The sequence below is a fragment of the Myodes glareolus genome, chromosome 15 (genome assembly GCF_982192425.1).
Source record: "Myodes glareolus chromosome 15, mMyoGla1.1, whole genome shotgun sequence".
NCBI classification, from domain to species: Eukaryota; Metazoa; Chordata; class Mammalia; order Rodentia; family Cricetidae; genus Myodes; species Myodes glareolus.
In genome coordinates this window covers 49,915,582-49,930,701 of record NC_142040.1, presented here as the reverse complement: position 1 = coordinate 49,930,701, position 15,120 = coordinate 49,915,582, and the positions used below count along the sequence as shown (strand labels likewise).

The following is a 15,120-nucleotide window of genomic DNA, read 5'->3' as shown; positions in this document are numbered from 1 at the left end:
GGAGAACTTGCTGTTTAGTTCCCAGCTGTTTAGTTCCCAGCTGTTTAGTTCCCAGCTGTTTAGTTCCCAGCTGTTTAGTTCCCAGCTGTTTAGTTCCCAGCTGTTTAGTTCCCAGCTGTTTAGTTCCCAGCTGTTTAGTTCCCAGCTGTTTAGTTCCCAACTAAACTTGCTGTTCAGTTGGGCGGCTCAAGGCTCACAATCACTGTAACTCCAACTCCACGAGATCTGATGCCCTCTGTTAGCTTCCCCGACACTTAGTTGTAGGCGGAACATACACACACACACACACACACACACACACACACACACACACACACACAAATAAAATTTCAAGTACAATTCTTAAAATATGCCCCTTTCATCAACTTCCTCCAGATTCTCTGAGGTTCTGTTCCTGCACTGACTTCCATATGTGCTGTTCCCCTAGTGACATTATTAGCTCCCCAAGGTAGGCTGTCTTTATAATCCCCTCGGAGCCTCCCAGAATATAACTCCTGTTATGAACCCTGCCAAGGCAGCCACCTGTAGAATTTCATGGTATCAAGAAAGTGATCATCACCACAATTTTGATTGGCAATGGGTAAGGTGGCCAAAATATTACTAGGAAAGAAATAAGCAAAAATAAGGTTCTGCATCTTCAGATTAATTATACTCTTTCCATGTTTACAAAGGGAGAACAGTAGATCTGGCTTATAAACTCCGAGAATCATAATTATCTGTGAGAATATGATTGAAGCGAAGGGACTTTACTTCGAAAAGTAAGATAAGGCCTCAAAGACAAAATCTTGTTTATAATTTCTGGAAACCCTCAAACACTTAACAAGCTCGATCATAGCATTGCTAGCTATGAGCAATTCTTCCCACCAAAGTGAACCACTGAGTGAGTATGTCCTGATTACTTGAACTGACTCCTTAAATTTTGAACAGTCACTGCTGACTCTCTTTTGCCTTACCCATATGCCTTTGCCCAATCCCTCCAAATGTAAGGCATGGATCTCATGGCTTAAGCCCTCTGAACCTTGCACACGCCATGTCTTGGGAAGTACTGCAAGTGTGAGCCCCTCCAATGACTGCTCCCCTATACCCACAGCACATCCTCAGTCATCTTCTCTTACTTTGACCTTTTCATCCTTAGGGAAAGTGTCAGCCGAGTGTTGCTATGGTGACTTGACTGCCAACAGTGTAGTTAGGATAAAATTCCCTCTAGTGGAAGAAGATAAAGCTGTTGTTGGGGATGGTTTAAGACAATGCCCCTGCCAGGCTATCTCTCTCAACCTCACCTTTGTACTTTGTACCTCAGGAGACTCTGGAAGCAGTGAAATGGAAAATCTGCTACAAAACCAGAGGCAAAGTGGTAAAGGCTTTGAACTGCTATTCAGTCACCATGAGCTATATATTATGAAATTAAATGTTAATGATTTCCATCATTTTGTCGGAAATAGGTTTTTTTGTGTGCATGAAATGAAGAGCTAATATAAAATCCTCCCTCCCCCACCCCTGCTACTTTTGCATGAAGATGAAGATGGCTACAGATATTTGCAAGTAGCCCTGGGTAAACAACCGCACACCCAGAGAAGAGATTAGAGTTCTTTCCTCTGGAAATAGCACAGGGGGAGCTTAGCAAACAATGGGAGAGTTTTATCGAAAGCCCACATCTCTCCTGACTTCACTTTTTGGTATCTCCAGTGGCTTTCCTCTGTGAGGTGATTCTGTGCTAATGTGAATTTGTAAATGAGTTTCTTTCACTCACTCAGCCTTTCTCTTTGATGATAAAATCGTTTTGGAGAAGAATTCCACCTTTAGGACAAGACAGAGAAGAACTGAACCCTGCTTCCTCCCGTAGGTGCTCTGTGATTTTCTTTCTTTGTCCCCAGACCAGACAGACACTGTTGGGTGGTACAGAGTGCTTAGCCACTTGGTGTAGTAAACCAGAGGAAGGGTCTGTTTCTTGGACCTTTAGTAAATCTCTCTAGTGAAAACCTAGGCAAGCACATTTAAGAAACAGAGACCATCCAGGCTTCTCCTTTTTATTTCTTTTCCTGATATGTTCTACACTAAAGGCAAGTACCAAGGTGTTTTGTTTCCTACTCTTTATAGACCTGTGGGTAGGGGGTGTTGAGCACCAGAGAGGGCCAGGGAACTGCCTGAGGGTCTAATAATTGCTCTCTGTCCACAGTCACCACAGTTCTTAGCTCAGCATCAAGTGTTTAAATCTAAACTCATCTCTTCGACCCAAGGGGTCCTCAACAGTTCTCAGCTGTGACTTTGACAAAGTTCCTGCCCTTTCAGAGATTCAGTTTCTCTTTTAAATAAAAACAGAAACAAAAGGTTGAGATGTTCAATATTAGTGCCTACTACAGAAGGTGGTTGGAGACTGTAAATGGATTAAGGCAACAGGACAGTGTCTGTTACTTTGAAACACTTGGTAAGTACTGACAATTAGCAGCCACTAACATCCTCCAGTTAGGCCCCCAGCTATGCACTGCCTTCCCCAACTTTCACTTTGCCTTTCTCACTGCCTACAGTGTTTTTCTTCCTCCCCACTAGCTGGAACATTCAGATAGAGCTACACTGTCCAAAAGAGATGGAGGGCAGACCTATATGAAGTTTATGTTTTAATTGTGGTATTATGAAGGTAAAAAGAGACGAAATAAACTTTAAAAGTGTTAAGGATGTATTAATTTGTGTGTATGAGTGTTTTGCCTGCATGCATGTATGTGAATCATTCATGTGTCTGACATCCCCTGGGACTGGAATTATATACAAGTGGTTTTGAACTGTGGCATGGATCTGGGAATTGAACCCAGGCCCTCTGCAAGAATAAGTGTTCCTAACCACCAAACTAGCTCTCTGATCTATGTAAAACCAATTTTAGTAAAAACTTTTTAATTCTCTATATCCAAAATATTATGTCAACATGAATTCAATATGAAGATAAAATAAATGTTATATTTACAAAGGAGATAATTTTCATTTCTTCTTTAAAAGCCTGTGTGCATTTTGTACTTAAAATACCTCTTAAATCTTGCTGGCTATGGCTCAAGGGCTCACTAGTCATGTGGGTTAGCAGTATATGGGAACTGTGAATGTGCAGTAAACAAGCAACTGTGAGTTCTTAACTCCGGAAGTAAATAAATCCCGCCGATAATGGATGGCATATATTTATAGCATGATGCCAGAGAGGATGCTAAGAATGCATATTTCATGTCATCTTCATGGCAGTACCCTTATCTAGGTCCCTGTATTTTTTTCATTTTACAAACAGGAAAACTGAGACATAAATACATTAAGACCAGCTAGTAAATAGCAGAGCTCAGATGTGAACTTGGCTCTGTCCATCTCCAGAGATTATACTGGCTTTGTGCGTGCTGCCTCACTGATTGAAAGACTAAATGACGACCAGCCTTCTCCACAAGGCCCTCAAAAGGACATGTGAAAACTCAGCACATCGACACAGACATAGTTTATAAAGACTATGAATGTCTGTGAACGAAGTCATCATGGGCGTTCCCATGGCAATTCATGCTGTCAGTCACCCTATAAAACCTGTATTTGTTTACTCGTGAACAGATTGCCAAGAGATGGAACCTCTGCTCCCCTGACCACTGGGGATGAGACTGCCAAGTGGGAGGATTGTTTAGGGAACATCTGGAAAAATGAAGTTCTTGCCGATGAACTCTCCCACGTGGGGCCTTTTCATCCTAGGCAAGGTCAAGCGGGCAGAAGTAGATGGTCTCTAAGCAGTGCTTATAGCGGGCCCTAAAGATGATCTACTTGCTTTTATTGGCAGACACTTACAGTTGGTGACGTTATGGTTTGAAAGCAGGACCACGTTCAGATAGGAAATGTTAACTCACGTTTATGAGCACTGCTCTCCGAGTGAAAACGGTGTTAGCTCCCGGTAGCCAGCAAGCCTCTTTTCCCTATGGTATTTCTGAACTGTTGCTTTTCTTATTTTTAATCATTAAAGGCCAGATTTTGACAAGAGCTGGACCACAGTCCAAGAGCGGCTGCAGATGGACTCCATGGTTATCAAAGGCCTTGATCCAGACACCAACTACCGGTTTGCTGTGCGAGCCATGAATGCCTATGGCTTCAGCCCACGCAGCCGTCCCAGCAACATCGTCCGAACCCTGGGTGAGTTCTGTGTCTGTCCTGAAGACCATGAACAACCATGAACAACCGTGGTTGCCTCTCAAAGTCTCACTTGCCTGGGGTTTCTTAGTGCCCAACAGAGGAATAGCCTGGGACAGGGCTCTCCTCGGGTTTCCTCCCGCAGTTTTCCCCAGACCTTTGAAGGTTCGACTCACCACAGGGACACAGACTATTTCTGTTCCTAGGCAGCCAGGGAAGGTTTATTTTTGCGTCGTCCTTGGGGAGTTTGTAGTTGGTTTCCGTTTACAATCACAGGGCAGTGATATCGCAAATGAGATATGCGATCTCTCCCTGTCTCTCATCTTTTGAGAAGGTGAACTCATCTTGGAACTCAGAGAGAAGGGAGTAAGACTCCCCCCAATCCTAGATTGTTCGGGGTCAGTGGTTGCCTGCCAAACCAAGGACTTTCAGCAGAGTGTGGCGGACCCCTCTAATCTCATGATTTGGGAGGCTGGAGCAGGAGGATTAGTCTTAATTCAAAGCCAGCCCAGGCTACTTACTAAGAGCCTGTCTTAAAAACAAACAAACAACACAAGCAAAACAAAAAGACCTTCAGGTCATATCAGTCCTTCTAAGTGGTGGTCAACAAGTCTCAGAAAAGATGTTAGCATGCTAACACGTGACTTGGGGGACTAAGTTGACTGTTTAAGTTCTCATGGTACCTCTGGGGATCTGGAGGGAGCTTAGGGCAAAGGTGAGCACATAAACTGAGGATTTTCTTCATGTCTCCCTCCGGTCTGGGGGGGTTCAACAAGCTGTCATGTGATGTCAAAAGTTGTACTTCTATTAGAAGGGTTCAAGGAAGCTAGCCAAGCCCAGCCCAGGCCAGCTTCAAAGTCTTTGTGCTTTGGAACTGGAGTCACATTTACATAAACCTAGAACCCTGGGTAGTGAGGTCTCAGAAGGGAAGCGCAAGCACATTTTCCTTTGAAAGCTCTGTGTCTTTGCAGCTGAGCCCTTGAATTCTTCCAGAAGAGCCCTGCAGCTGCTCCAGGCCCTGTTTACCCAAGAGAGGGGCTCTGAAAGGGAAGCCTACCCTGGGTAGCTAGTTTCCCACTGACTTGCACAAAGCCCTACTTTTGTTGTTAGGATCTGAATAAGTCCCTCCACCCCCAGTCTCCTCATAAAATACCCACATAGCTAATGCTATTTCCAAGGCTAATACTATTTCCAGGAAGAGGTCCACTAGGGCCCACAAGTTCTGGGGATTCCCACTCTTCTAAACATCCTGTAACCTTTGATGCCGGAGTTCCTGTCCTCAAATTGAATTTTTGGGGTGTGCAGAGGCCTCACCTCTAAAACGACTCCCCTTTCTTCCTATTCCCCCACCACGCAACAACAACAATTGGACAGTCATTGTTTCTCCTTCTTCAGAATGGAGAAGCTGCGCAAGCAGACTCTTAAAATGAAGCCCTTCCTTCTACAAACCATGCTAACAATTCTACTTCATGGGCAAGCTGCCTTCCATTCTTGCTAAATATGTTGTCTTCTGCCATCTTAAATTGGCCAATGAGGGGATAATGGGAGCTAGGGGCTCACTGTACTTCCAGTTAGGCTGTCTTTGTGTATGCACTCTGATGTGTGATGTGTGTGTGTGTGTGTGTGTGTGTGTGAGTTCACTTCTCCTTCCCAGCCTTAACTTGAAGCTTTTCTGCTCTGCACCTTTCATCTGCCCATGGTGTCCTCTACCTCAGTGAAGAGAGTTGATGTGCACAGCTCAGGCTGACCTTGGCCTTGACCTTGGATGTGGGAGTGTGCCTTAGCTAAAGGAACAGATGGGTGGGTGGGTAGGGCACCCCTTCAAGATTTTCTTTTTTTAAGATGACTTACTGATGTGGTCTTTGAGGTTCTGATCATTCTTTCCCCTCCGTTTCTTGACCCTATTTTTAACGGAGAAGGTGAGAAATGCAAACAAACAAACAAGGTGGGTGATGCAAAAATTCCTTACAAATATGAAACCTTTCATTCAATTCTTGTCTTCCAGGGAAAGTGAAACCTTGTAATTTCATAGTAATTGTGTGCACGGAAGGATGGCAAACCCAAACAAGATAAACAAACAAACAAACGATAAAAAGAAAAATCCCCAACCTCAGTGAAGGTTTCTCATGAGAGTTTCTATTGTTGTTTGGGATATTTGTTTCAGTTTAGTTTTAAGACATGATTTCAAGTGGTTTAGGCTAGTCTCCAATTCCCAAGTAGCTAAGGATGACCTTGAAATTCTGATCCCCTACCTGAGTGCTAGAACTGCAGACATGTTACCACTTACCCTGTTTGTGCCATGGTGGGTATTAAACCCGGGGCTTCATTCGTGCAAAGCAAGCACTGGAGCAACCGAGGTATATTCTCAGCCCATTATATTAGCAAATCTTCTCAAATACTTAGAGATCTCCTGCTCCCACGTATGTACGATTGCTCAAATGAGGATAATGGGAATTTATTAGAGGAGCCATTGCATGGATGCATAGGAATGTCTGCAATGGTTTCGAAGTAAGGCTTTGGTTGTTTTCTTCCTGGCTACACTACCGTCCTAAAAACCCCTTTATTCTCCCACATTGTTCTTAATTTAGTATCCGTTTTAAGCTTTATCGCTTCCAAAATGCATTTTTCTTTTCCACACAAAAGTTAACAAACATCCCATCTAGCATTACCTGAGTCTCAGGGAATTTGAAGTGTTAGGGCTGACGCTGGAAAGCCTGCTGCACACCAGGCCTTGTTGCTGACCATTCAACTTGTGTGAAACTCACTTATTCCTCCCAGAGACCCAGGGTGGGAGGGACGGCACCCACTGCTTATAGATGGAGAAAAACAGCGTCTCAGAAAGATTAAACGCTTTCTCGAGTCTGATACTTATGGAGGCAGGATTTGAAGTTGGGCTTGCTGACCGCATAGCTACTACCCTGAGTACGATTCAGATTGATGGAATCTTTCTACTGGCATGAAGTAGCACAGGAGAGGTTAAGTAAGGTCAGTGATTCAGTTGGCAGGGGTTGGGGAGTGGTCTCTGTAGATTCTAAGTTCTAGGAGGTGCAGCGGCACAGACTCCAGCTTCCAACATGTGCATTTCTTTCTTTTTTCCTTTCTTTATAAAACAGTTTTATGAAGAAATATTCCTTTATTGCAAGTCTTCTCTGTGTTCCTTATAGTCATATTTATAGTCTGTGTTCCAGTCCTGATCCCCGATGGCCGTGGCCATTACCTTGAGGCTGTTGTAGACGTACAGTTGTACAGTATAGAATTGGGATGTCTTAGCTGCTCTTGATCCAGTAGATAATGATGGGGGGAGGGGGTTAGGGCCCAGCGGGGGCTGGGCCAAAGTGAAGAGAGCATGGTTTGGTTTGGGCAGAACCTTGATAGGTGTGTGCCTCATCTGCTTCAGCCTCACTCAAACACAAGATGGAATGGGAAGAAAAAATAATAATTAAGACTCTAAGTATCTGGTCCTCTTGTGAGAAACAGGGTTCTTTTGATCATTCTGAATGATCGAACTATTCTGAATTTACCTCAGGCCTCTCATGGAAGGCTTCTCACCATTCTGTTCCCATGTTGTGCCCATGAGAAAATAGAAAATTGAAAAATAAATGAACAAATAAATTTTTAAAAGACTAAAATTCTTTTCTCTGGCTTCTTATCCACATCCTGCTGAATTTTTTTTTTAAAAAAATTCCAGGCGAGAAACAGCATTATAATCTGCCTTTGATCTCATAAATGACTAGTTGATAGGCCAAGCTGGGGACCTTGTAGGACGTGCACCCTGCCCAACTGTTGGTCACTTACCAACTGAGCTACATTCTTAGCTCAGCCAGGAAGCATGGGGCAGGCAATAGAGGATAGGGCAGGAGTAAAGTACATGTATTCACTCTTTTCTTTTCCAAGATTTAAGCAAAACTAATACATGTATAATCAATCCTGAGGTTACGTAACTTCCCCTGAGGAGTGGACTATGGCCTTCCCACCCCAAATCATTTCGTTTCTAATGTTCCATCCTTGTAAGTATAGTCAAAGAAAGAATCAATATTTTCTTTACTGAAGTGGATCCGGGGTCCTCAGGGCCGTCCCCATAGATGTATTCTTTTTGTTCCTGCCAATAGTCACTGTGCTCCTTCTGCCTCGGGCCTTTGGCACCTCTGTACGGAGCTCGGATCTTTCTGTGACTGTGGCGGCCCTCTCCATTCTGCTTTTAGATCATTGCTCACTTCCTTAGGTTTTGCTATCCTCAGGCCCCTGCTTCGTGCCCTCCCTAGCAATGTCACCATCTGGAACTATTGTATCATGTCATTATGTGTATCTCCCCTGACAGTCAGATCCTTGCTGGGGTTGATAGCCTTGCTCAGTGCTGACCACCCATCCCCTTCCACCACGTCATCTATGACATGTCACTATTGAGCTCATGTGTGAGTGTGACTTAGCCAGTCGAGAGGCTGTTTGGGGAGGCTGAGTGGCCGCACGGCTGATGTGAAAGCAGAGGCCGGCAAGGGTGATCTAGAAGACCACGCAGGTCCAAAGCGGGTACCCAGTAGTAAAGTCCTTAGGCAAAAATATCCAAACCTCCAGGACTGCTGCCATGTGACAGAAGTAAGGGAAAAGTAAATAGGACAAAAGAAAGGAGAGAGGGACTGGATGGAGGAAGAAGCCCCAGGAAATTTAAATTCAAGGCGCTGGGGATGGAAACGAAGCCTTGCTGATGGTGTGCCAGGAGAAGTATTTGCATCCTATTCCAGAGAAAGCCCTCAGTTCTCCCCTGTACTCTTTCCTAAACATCAGAATAAGCCCTATTGTTTCTTCTTCACCTTTGCCTCTCGTCCTAAGTCTCATCGTGGTAGTCTCAGATCTTCAAAGGCTTTGAGGAAATGTTTTGGTTGGGTTTTTGCCATCTCCTAAAACCAAGATTTTTCTACAGTTTTTGACCTTCTTCTTCCAGCGATCTGAGGCAGACCCACAAGGTTCCAATTAGTCCTGTTTCTGCAGTAAATGCTTCCCACGTCCTCCCGTCCTTCCCGGTGTCTGGTGATGTCTGTTTCTGTCTTCGATGGCTCAGTGCCTGTGTGCGACTCTGGCTTTGTTCACTTTTGAGATTGGGGCCTGTACTTTTACCTTCCCAGTTCCCACCACAGAGACCGGCTTTGGTACACTAAGGTTCCCAGGTACATCTTACAGATAAACCACAGAGCAGATCCGGTCCACCCCCAATCTCAAGTAAAGCTTTCTGTTTGGTAGCAGTGCCTCAAACTGATGGTCGCCAGAGTGCTGAGAGGAAACACGTGGAGACAGCGGTGAGCATGTTCTAGCGTCAGTAGGAATCAATCAGGAACTATTCTGAAATCCAGGACACCGTCTTCCAGAATCCCATAGCCTGATGCGTATGAGAAATTCTTGTCAATCTTGGGCTTTCACTGGCCCTTTAACTGTGGTCCTTTAGAAAAAAACAAAATCCGGTGGACAGCTCTGACCTTGAGGGATCTGTGGACTCTCATAGTCTCATACTTGCCCTTTTCTCCAATTTCCTATCAGTGGGTATACTAATGTATACTGATGTATATAATGTATATAAGTATACTAATGACTGGTGGAGGTAGTAATTTCTAATTCTCTAGATTGTTTTGTGGAACTGCAGATGGAAAGGAGATTATGCCTTCCACTCATCCTCCAAATAATGGAAAATTATTGGCTGCGCCCTCCACGCATGAGTACTGAAGGGTAGACAGTGTCAAGAACAACCTTTGCCAAGTCTAGTAGGTTTTTCCTTTAAGATTCCGTAGCCTGAGCTCCAGCTATGGTGCATGAGTAAATCATCCAGGCTCCAGAACTCGGAAATACAAGTCCAAGAGAAAAAAAAGTCTTTAACCAAGAAGAGGAGGAATGAAAGATATTAGATTAGGGGCATTGGCATCCTTGCGGTGGGTTTTGGTGGGTATGGGGGTGGGGACTCTCCTTTATCCTCTAATGTTTCCAAAGCTGGGTCTATGAGACAAATGGATAGCAGACAGAATACCAGGGGAAAAGGTCTACAGACTACCACCTCCACGGGGCGGCTGCCAAAAAGAACTCCACAAACTCAATGAGATCAGTAAGCTTGTGTACCCTTTGTGTGATGGGGGAATTAACCTTCATTGGTTGTGGGGGTCCCTGGAGAGGGGATGCATGGCGGGTTCCTTCTGGAAAAGGCATTCAGAGAAAGCAGCCTTTCTGCTTCGATGTTCCTCAAGAGTCTTCAGGTGGAAGAGAAGTGATTGGTAGGCACATCCAGGTTGTCACTCCCTGGAAGTCTGCTAGGGGACTGGTTAGGTCTAAGAAACTTCAATTAAGGACACCAGACAGCTAAAACTACAGGAGTACAAGGCACTGCACACGCTGAAAATACTAAAATCCCATGCCCCCCTACCATACTGTAGCTTTAGGCTCCTGGTCATATTGGTACAAATGCCAAAGAGGTGGAAGCAGGAGGGTCTTGAGTTCAAGACCAGCATAAGCTGTGGCTGGGGACATAGCTTCGTTGGCAGAGGGCTTAAGTAGCATGCACAAATCCCAAGTGGATTCCCCAGAACCACATCGATGGTGTGGTGGCACATTCTTGTAATCCCAGCACTCAGGAGGTAGAGGCATAAGGTTTAGAAGTTGAAAGTCATCCTTCCAATGTAAGGGTTTCTAGGCCAACTAAGCTAGAGATCCTGTCTCAAAAACAAAAACAAAACAAAAATCCTCCAGGAGAATTAAAACCTAACAGAGCACAGAATTATACTTTTGTGACTCTAGTTTCTATTGCTGTTTTTTTTTTTTTTTAATCTCCTCTAAGTCAATCAGGAACTCAAACAAGGATCAGTAAATTTTACTATAAAGGTCAAGTTAGTAAATATTTTAGGATTTGGACCCAGTTATTGCTGAAGAAAGAAATATATATACATATATATGATAAACAATATTTATCAGTGTACACAAAGAAAAGTTAATTTATGGACACTAAAATCTAAATTTCTTACGATGTTTGTGTATCATCAAAAATTTATTATTTTTTTTTAAAAAATCCCTTCTATCTAAAAATGCCCAAACTATTGTCAGTCCATAAACAAGAGAGGTGACGTGTCCTCATTCTGGGGACTCCTTTGTTGAGCTCTCTACTGTAGTTCTGGGTGTATCCCCCTAAGCTTAATATTTCCTGGGAAATTTAGGGAGTCCGTTTTTTAAAAGGAGCAATTTTGCCGAGCTTGGAAGGAGCCCATTAGCACTTGCAAATGAAATCGTGCCCCTGAAAGAGCTCTGCGATTTAATCTCTGAAGAATATTCCTAAATAAGAGACCCGAGACCCTCAACCCAACAGCAGAGGAAAGGGCTTGCACTTCCTGGTTTGAAAAAGAAAAAGAAACGGAGGGAGGAGAGAGTGACTCTGCTGGGCTTCCTCCAGGATGCTGGGCAGGCCTGTAAATTAGAGCTCCGTGGATTTGTAAATCTTTAGAACGGAAGATGGAAGCGGAGGCTGGAGAAGGAACAAATCACTGGTTTCGCTCCTAGCGCAGACGAAGCTGCATTTTAAGTGTGTATCTTCACATAAACATAACTGCAAACGTGATTTTTACATTCAGGGTGCCCGCTGCGGTAATCGCCCTATTGATTTGCTAATGCCTGGATTCATGGAAATCTGAATTACACCCATTCACACAACTTTATTGGCTTTGAAGGGAATGATTCACTTTGCTGTTTAAATACCTGATACCTATTAATTGCTCTTTGGAGGCCTTTGTGCATGCTAGCATACATTTATTTATAATCAGCACACCAATATTTCACCCTCTAGCTAGAAGGAGAAGACAAACTAAAGCAAATGATAAGAAAATATGATTTCCCAATGCCGAGGCGTACTCGGTGCTCTGGCTTTAACCACAACATGGTTTCCTATTGAACTCATTTAGATATGGGAAATGTAGGGTGTCTTGATGTTCCAGGGGGGCATTTCTCTCACCTTGGGCAGACTTCAGCTTTGGAGCTAAGGCGCTGAATGTTCATTGTCATACAGACTCCCACTAGTCAGTAGCCTCCTAATTCTTGTCTTGAAAACTAAAGGGGGGGGGGGAATTTGTGAACCACAGAGGATGAGGTTTAGAAATAAATTCATTAGATTCACAGGCAAGAGCTTCAGAAAGAAGGAAATCAGAGCTCTCATCTAGCAGGGGGCACGGAGTGTGGTTCAGAGATGCTATGGTCTCTCTCAGACTGCTAGTCTAGAGGCTTTTTAAAGGGCTTCTGACAGAAACTGGCGATGGGATAGGGAAATGTCTGGGTGTCTTAATTAATCTCCTCTTGCTGTGAAGAGACACCACAACCACAGCAACATTTCTAAAGGAAAACATTTAACTGGGGCTTGCTTGTGTTGCAGAGGTTTTAGTCCGTTATCAACACTGCAAGGAGCCTGGCGGCCCACAGGCAGACATGGCGCTTGAAAGGTAGCTGGGAGTTCTACATCTGGAGCTACATGAAGCAGGAAGAGAGAGTGACCCTGGGCCTGACTTGAGCTTATGAAACCTCGAAGCCCACCTCCAGTGACACACTTCCTCCAACGAGGCCACACCTCCTAGAGGTGCCCCTCCTTAGTGACCAGGCATTCAAACCTATGAGTCTGTGGGAGCCATTCCTATCCAAAGCATGGCACTGGGTGCCTCCTCTCAGAGTCAGTTACTTGGTCACATTTTGACATTGTGCAGAGGTTGTGTTTAGGAGAAGAGCCAACAAGCGGCAGGAAGCAGAACTCTCTCATTTCCGGCCTCCATCAAGGTCGCTGGGCAGGGTCTATCTTACATTCATATTGATCACTTGTTAGCATCTGAGATCCGGTTCCGCTTAGGTTCCTTGATGAGCAACCAGGGCCACAAATATGGTTCCATCTGCAGATATCAGAGTCTGGTGAGCACCTGCCAGGGTCTAAGGGTCCTTGTGTAGACCAGGCAGGGTCGTGTGGAGAATGGTAGAAGCAGGCATGGTTTATGAATGAAGAGTGCATGTCTAATGTAGAAAATGGGCCAGAACTGAGCGAGGAAGCTCAACGGAACCCACAGCATCCACAATTGGGACTTTAACGGGATATTTGTACGTAGTGAGCTCTTTTTAATGCATTCTTTGTCTGCTGTATGGCAGCCACAGTAGGGATCGGCTTCTAGTCTTGTTGCTAGATTGTTTCTTTGGCATTATTGACTTGGGTTCCAGTTCTCCAGTCACAGTTTAACACAACCTAGAAGTAACTAGAACAAGCTTGACATAGTGGCAGACATGTGGGAGGGGCACATTATGTCTGATGGACCTTGTCTGATGATCTAATTGAATCCTAAACAAGTAGTTACGCACACCTCAGGTGTTGCCAGTCTCCTAAGCAGGAAGTAAAGAGATAGGCAATTGAGCAATGTGAAGCAAGCTGGAAGAAGCGCTTGCTTGCGAAAGCTTGTGCAGCAGTAAGAAAGCCAAGAGAAGGGACACTTGCCGGCATCTGGACAGTCAGGAAGCGACATGCTGCCAGAGCCCTGCCTTCTATGTACAACATGTGAGACCGGCACACGTGGCCCACAGGTAAAAATTAGGGAAAATAAACATTCTTTTCCTCTTTCCTTCTTCTGCTGGTGCTCCCTGATAGCAGAATACAACAGAAACCGAGCCGCGCTAGCCTCCCAGAGCACAAGGCACAGTGGGACTTGGACTTAGGCTTAGGACTGGAGAGAGAGAGAGAGAGAGAGAGAGAGAGAGAGAGAGAGAGAGAGAGAGAAACCAGCCAACAGAAGGAATAGTGTAACCAAACAGAACAACAGAACAGTGCCCGTTTCATGGGTTATACACAGTGTGCATGCATGCGTGCATGTGTGAGTGTGTGCGTGCATGTGCACATGTGTTTCATTCTTTTACATTTAGGGCACAGCTGTGTCATCTAACCATGCATTTAGCATGTTGCCTTGAACATAGGTAGTGATGAACAGTCAGGCCTCTGGGTACTGAGCTTTTACACTCACAGAGCCAGAAAGGACTGTCTCTGCCTTCTCCAGAAGGAAGTAGGACTGCGAACCAACGCAGCAACCCTCTCAAGGTCAGCCACTAGCAGAGCTACTTGGAAAACAGTCAGTGACTGCTTTCCACACTAGACCCCTTAGCTGGCGGGATTCTTTTCCTCTTTAGAACCGGCCCCAGAGTGTTCAAGGAAGAAGACCCATCAGACCTCTGGAAGACGTTGGATGGAGGGAGACCAGGGGCGGTTGGAAAGACCTGACTAGGGGCTTGAGGCCACTGGAAGGCACTGAACTTGCCTGTTTCTTAGGGAGACGCGAAGATTCTGGGAGGCACTGGCCCAAGAGAGTGCAAAGTCTCCACTTAGGTTTTAGCAAAATCATTTGAATAAGGCTAAGAAAACCAACACATTAATCCCCAAACAGAAATAGCTTCCATGTTTCTAAATATAAATAAAGGGTTTATGCTTTGTGGTGCTTGTTAGAAAACAGCAACATAAAATATTTTTAAAAAGCAAGCTGCAAATCCTCTCTAACCTTAGTATCTAAAGAACACTATTAACGTTTTAATATAGAACGTCTGCTAGAATTCTTAATTGAATGATGAAGTCACAGAACATACACTTTTTCTTTGCTACAAAAATACTGAAATATAAATAGATACAGGCCTGCCTCATTAAGTTAAGAATAATGCCAGGTGGTGGTGGTACACGCCTTTAATCCCAGCACTCCGGAGGCAGAGGCAGGGGATCTCTGTGAGTTCAAGGCCAGCCTGGTCTACAAAATGAGTTCCAGGACAGTCAGAGCTGTAACACAGAGAAGCCCTCTTGAAAAGACAGGAAGGAAGGGAAGGAGGGAGGGAGGGAGAGAAGGAAGGAGGAAAGGAGGGAGGGAGGGAGAGAGGATATTCCATTGTGAAGTTGCAAGTGTCTAAGGAACTCTCTCTTGATGAGTGTTTAAATTGTTTTATAAGTGCAGCCAAATCAGATCTCTT

The 15,120-nt window shown here is 44.6% G+C and overlaps 1 protein-coding gene across 2 annotated transcripts in view; it reads left to right on the top strand.

Annotated features, from left to right (window-relative positions):
- The window catches only part of Egflam (EGF like, fibronectin type III and laminin G domains), a 167,471-nt gene that overhangs the window by 91,009 nt on the left and 61,342 nt on the right, over nt 1–15,120 (top strand). For both annotated transcript variants that reach the window (XM_087896921.1, XM_087896920.1), the window contains exon 6: nt 3,971–4,137. In XM_087896921.1, coding sequence (XP_087753047.1) covers nt 3,971–4,137 — 167 coding nt within the window. The remainder of the gene's footprint in view (nt 1–3,970; nt 4,138–15,120) is intronic.